At 46.9% G+C, this 4,932-nt stretch overlaps 1 protein-coding gene across 1 annotated transcript; it reads right to left on the bottom strand.

Annotated features, from left to right (window-relative positions):
* Positions 1–498: 498 nt before the first annotated feature.
* LOC120824094 (Krueppel-like factor 2) lies at positions 499–3,471 on the bottom strand. Its single transcript, XM_040184676.2, has 3 exons — positions 2,999–3,471; positions 1,680–2,688; positions 499–1,527 (listed from the first exon to the last, which is right to left on the bottom strand). Exons 1-3 carry the CDS (start codon positions 3,074–3,076, stop codon positions 1,352–1,354), a joined length of 1,263 nt encoding a protein of 420 aa, XP_040040610.2. The 5' UTR covers positions 3,077–3,471; the 3' UTR covers positions 499–1,351.
* Between the last annotated feature and the right edge of the window lie 1,461 nt (positions 3,472–4,932).

The raw sequence follows: 4,932 nt of genomic DNA, 5'->3' as shown, positions 1-4,932 counted from the left end.
ACATAATCATCTGAACACTTGCTTTCTAGGAGGGTGAATAAACACGCCCTATACACAGGATTCACAGGGTTTCTGCTATTTAAAAGACGCGTGCGGCATTAATCGACAAGACAGTTTGCCACCTCATATCTGCTGTTTGAGCAAAAGTAGGATACAAATTCTCCTTCTCCCAGTCAGGTCTCCTCAGTGGAGACGGGCTTTTCTCTTTTCCTTTCACCCCTCTAACCCTCCCGCTCATTGCGGTTTCGGGCTGCATTACCCCAATGCAGCCTCCATCTATATTGGGCCCCTGTAATTATGTCAATGTAATGTTTGTATTTATAGGCGACTGCCGCAGCGCTCTGGCACCCGTTCTGTCCCAGCTGGGAAGCATCGGTCTCTGGGGCCCCTGGATGGAAGCAGCTTCTAAGGTCGGCTTACCTGGTGGAAACCCTTTATGCCATCCCCTAAATTTATGGTTTCACATCATCTTTTATAATCACACTCGGGACTCAGAAATCATGTTCATTTAGTTTAATATGTACAATAAAATAAACTATTTACATTATATAAAAAATGATTAAATTTACAAGGCAGACACAAAAAAACAAATCTTTTTGGTTTTTCTTTTTTTTGCTAAAGACTGGGTAGCCCTTTGTCAACCAGGTGGCACTGAGACGGCATTGCACTTCTGTGAGACGCAACTTCCTATTTTAACCCTTCAGGGAGAACAGAATGAAAGGCAGTTTCAGAACAAAACGTTGTCTCACGCGTATACGTGTACACTCATGCTAAAAAACACAGGATCAGACTTTCATTGTCTTTTTAGCCAGTGGAGAATATGGCACTCCTAAGGATTTTTTATTATGTTTTATAAAAGGCACTATAGATGAAAGTACAAAAAGAAATGTCAATGTTCTTCAAAAATGAATGTCTGCTTCCAGTTTCTTCAGAGGCATGTGCCTGACATGTTCAGTGGAATGATCCATTAATTTGCCATCTATATAAACAGTATTCCATACAAAAAAGTAGTACCAGCTACGTAGTTGAAAAAAAAAAAAAGCGAACAGATTTCAACTGTTTCTGTCGTAAATGGCTGTTTTTTCCTCCTTGATTTGTGGTGTGTTTGTCGTTTCTCGTAAAAAATACCATTTAAATAAATCTCTCCACAAAAATATAATTTCAGAGCATCTCAACTCAATGCTTCTTTTGCCCCGATGGAATACAAATCGCTCTAATATTCCTAGGTATTACAGTTTAGTCATCATGCTGTTTATGCCGAGGCGGTATCCCTACATACAGCATCCGCCTCTAGCTCGTCATGGGTGTATTACAGTTCTTTGAATCGGTCCACAGGAGTCCTCGTCTGTCCTCACATGTGCCTCTTCATGTGCAGGGCGAGGTGGTCGGAGCGGGAGAAGGCCCGCTCACACAGGTGACACTGGAACGGCCGGTGTCCGGTGTGCTTCCGGAAGTGACGCGTGAGCTCATCGGAACGCGCAAACTTCCAGCCGCAGCCCTCCCAGCTGCAGTGGTACGGTTTCTCTCCTGCGTACAAAAACAACAACGGCCGTGAGGGAAGTCACAGTGTATAGTTTGTGTGCATGTGTTTCTGTTTCTTGTTTCAGAATTCTTTGAATATTATATGTGGTCAATAAAAAGAGAAGAATATCTTATTTAAACGTCCGTGAGATTCTTACCTGTGTGCGTCCTGTGATGAGCCTTCAGGTGGGAGCTCTTGGTGTAGGTTTTCCCACAGCCCGCGAAGGTGCAGGTGTGCGTCGCAGTCCGTTTCCTCGGCCAGGACCGGCGACCCCTTTTCGGCTTGGCGTCCATCACATCAAGCGGGGAGGACGGCGGGGTGAGTAGCACCCGCTGACCGGCCGCCGGCTGCTGCTGCTGCATGCCCATGGCTGCGTCTTCCCCGAACATGCCGGAGAACTGGTGGTGGTGGTGGTGGTGAGCCACGGGGAAAGGCATGTGCACCCCTCCGTGTGCTTGAGGGAATCCCCCGGACGCGCAGCGGTGGTGTGCGTGGTGGAAGCTTTGCTGGAACGCAAGGGAGGCTGAGTTGCACATCTGGGGCTGCTGGCACTCGGAGCTCATCAGGTCGTCGGGGCTCAGCGGCGGCGTCATGCTGCCCAGTGCGCCCTGTGGAGAGTTGGCGAGCCGCGGCTGCTGCTCGTACGACATCATGCACGAGACGCTGCCCTCGTGCTTGACTTTGGCGCAGCTCTGAGGCACCAGACCCATGGCCGGTCCGTATGTGTCCATGGAATCGGGCTCCACTTTAATGATTGGATGCTCGGGGAATAAATCCTGAGTAGTCGGGAAAGGCGTGGAGCTGATCTGGAATCTCCCGTTGATGCCGCTGCAGCTGCCGGGGAGGAAGCTGCTGTCGACGTCGGAGCGGAGGAGCTCCGCCATCAGGCTGTTGTAAGGCGGCGGTGGGCTGTTCATGTCTGGGACAGATGCGTAACTGGCCGGCTGTTGGGTCATCCCGGTGTGCTGCTGGTAAACGGACGCCCCGGACTCCTGCAGCCGATAGGACTCTGCTTCAGAGCCCGCGGCCGGCGTGCCATCGGACACGGTAGTGTTACTGAGAATAAACTCAAGATCCAAGAACTTATCCAGGTCCTCTTCGTCTTTTCTGCCGAGGCAGCTGCTGTCCATGTTGAGCGCAACGTCGCTCATGTCACACTTCCACCTCTGGAGCAAGGAGTTAAGAGTAATTAGTGTCTTTCAAAATTGAAAACGTACCCCCCCCCCCCTCTTATTATTTCAAACAAGTCATTCAACCCGATAAAATATTTCTAAAACTGCCAAACAAGTGCAGACGGAAAGAGCGATATTCTAAAAAAACCCGTTTCATTTCACTATAGCCTACTGTAACTGCATAACTCCAAAGTGTTCTAAACGTCTCAAGGACCATCAGACGCATATGTATATGTATGTATTCTGTTATAACAAACTGACATTATGTTCTGTTAAATGTAAAAGACAAAAAAACTCAACTTACATCTTCCCAACATTTCTCCTTTTGGATGGCAAATGTAGAGATTGATGGTAAAATGGTCCCACTCAAGGCCATTTCCATGCGTTCTTAAAAAAAGTTTTAAAAGTCCTTAGAAAATGCACCTTCTCTGTTGTAAAGTAAATCTCCGCTTAGTCTTGAGAAAAGAAACAATTAGATTGAGCGCGTTTTGCTTATTCTGCCGTCCGATGAGTTGCTGCTCTCTTCTCTCATGTGCGAGCTGTGCCGTCTGGAGGGAGTAGCTTTTCTTATAAATATTGTTCGCAGCACAAGTCGGACCAATGCGACGCTAGGGGAAGGAAGCGCGTCCAGGATGGAGACGCTGCGCACCGGCCAAGCCCCCTAAATTTAGCCACGGTATAAAAGCCTGAGTTTCCCTGACAGTCAGAGACAGAGAGGAGGCGAGAGAGTCGAGGAGGAAGAGGACTGATGCGGAATGCTCTCTCTGCTCCGCTGCGGGCAGCTACTTAACCTCCTCAGGGAAGAACCCGCCCTCCTCCTCCTCCGACAAACCTGGCCAACAACTGGCAGGGCAAAGGGAACGAGACCGCCCCTACAGACGATCTACCACTGAAACACTAATAAGGTGTTCTCAAAAGACGACTTGAAAGTAAAAGGATCCACTGACTAAGCCGCAAATATTATGGCACAGGGCCGTGCGTAATGCGCATAGACACGCAGCGCTGCGCTGCGACCGCTGAGGTTCCAAGGTTTGCTGATATGACAACACAGACACACGTCTATGAACACAAAAGCTTCCTAAATGTGACACTTATTTATTATCTCTTGCTGTCAGTGATGGTCTGTGTTTCTGTCAGAACATGAGCAGAGGCGAGAGAAGAGGGGAGGTGATGCCTCCTTCCGCTACGAGGCGCCAGCTTATAAACCACGGCTCTTCTCACTCAACAATAAGAGTTGTTGGTTCAAATTTGAACACTGTGCCCTCCGTGTGGAAAAGGAGCATGTGGCCCCGAAATATCCAACCATCAACGTGCTGATTAAATTGAGATGACGTTGTCTTTTTGTGACTTTGTTGGTTGGATAACAAGTGTTCACATTCAATTTTAGCTCAATGTGGTTGGCAAAGACTGACCGGTCACGTCACTCCATTACTTCAAAATTGTTGACTTTCTATTGTGTGTAAGAACAGGAACTCGGTTTGTTTTTGCTGACCCATAAGGCCCCCCAGGGAAACAAGGAGCTGAGGGACCCAACCTCCATACTTGTGATATTTTAGTCATAAGATATATCGCATAAATATTTGGAGGTGCGAGAAAAAATTCAGAGCCCAGTACAGAAAGTATTTCTCAAATGTGTGTCAATGGCTTCAGTAATTCCTTCAATGACTCATGAAGAAAAAAAAAAGCGACGTCAAACACTTTTAATAGTAGGCAGCGCTAGTTTCCGCCCATGTCAGAAGCAGACAAGAACATACTGTACTTTTATATACACGGATTGGAGATGCTAATTAAAGGCTCACTCGCATTTGATCAGCCATTTACTTTTGGAGGCTTGGCACGCTTTGGTGATTTGGTGGCCTTTCCTCCTCAGAGTGCATGCTCAGCATACCGAGCACATGCACAAAATGAATGTCGGTATTGGCCGTCCCTTTCAGAGAAAGGTGTCCTTACTAAAGCTATTTAAACAGCTCTGCAATTTGATTGAAAAGTCATCTTTAAACTCCTAAGAACCACTAAGCTCACTCCCATTTGCATCTCCCTCTCATGAGAAACAACAGTGGAAATACTCACATATGAGAATTTGGACTATTCCAATGTGATGAATTTACTTGATTTAAACACCCAATTTTCCACATATATAAACAATTTCTATGTATCTTGACTAAGCTTTGAGGGCACAAAACTTCGATTGGACTTCCACCGTGAATGGATTACAAGACGTTATTCTCCAAATGAAAA

The sequence above is a fragment of the Gasterosteus aculeatus genome, chromosome 8 (genome assembly GCF_964276395.1).
Source record: "Gasterosteus aculeatus chromosome 8, fGasAcu3.hap1.1, whole genome shotgun sequence".
NCBI classification, from domain to species: domain Eukaryota; kingdom Metazoa; phylum Chordata; class Actinopteri; order Perciformes; family Gasterosteidae; genus Gasterosteus; species Gasterosteus aculeatus.
This window is presented reverse-complemented; position numbering and strand designations above follow the sequence as displayed.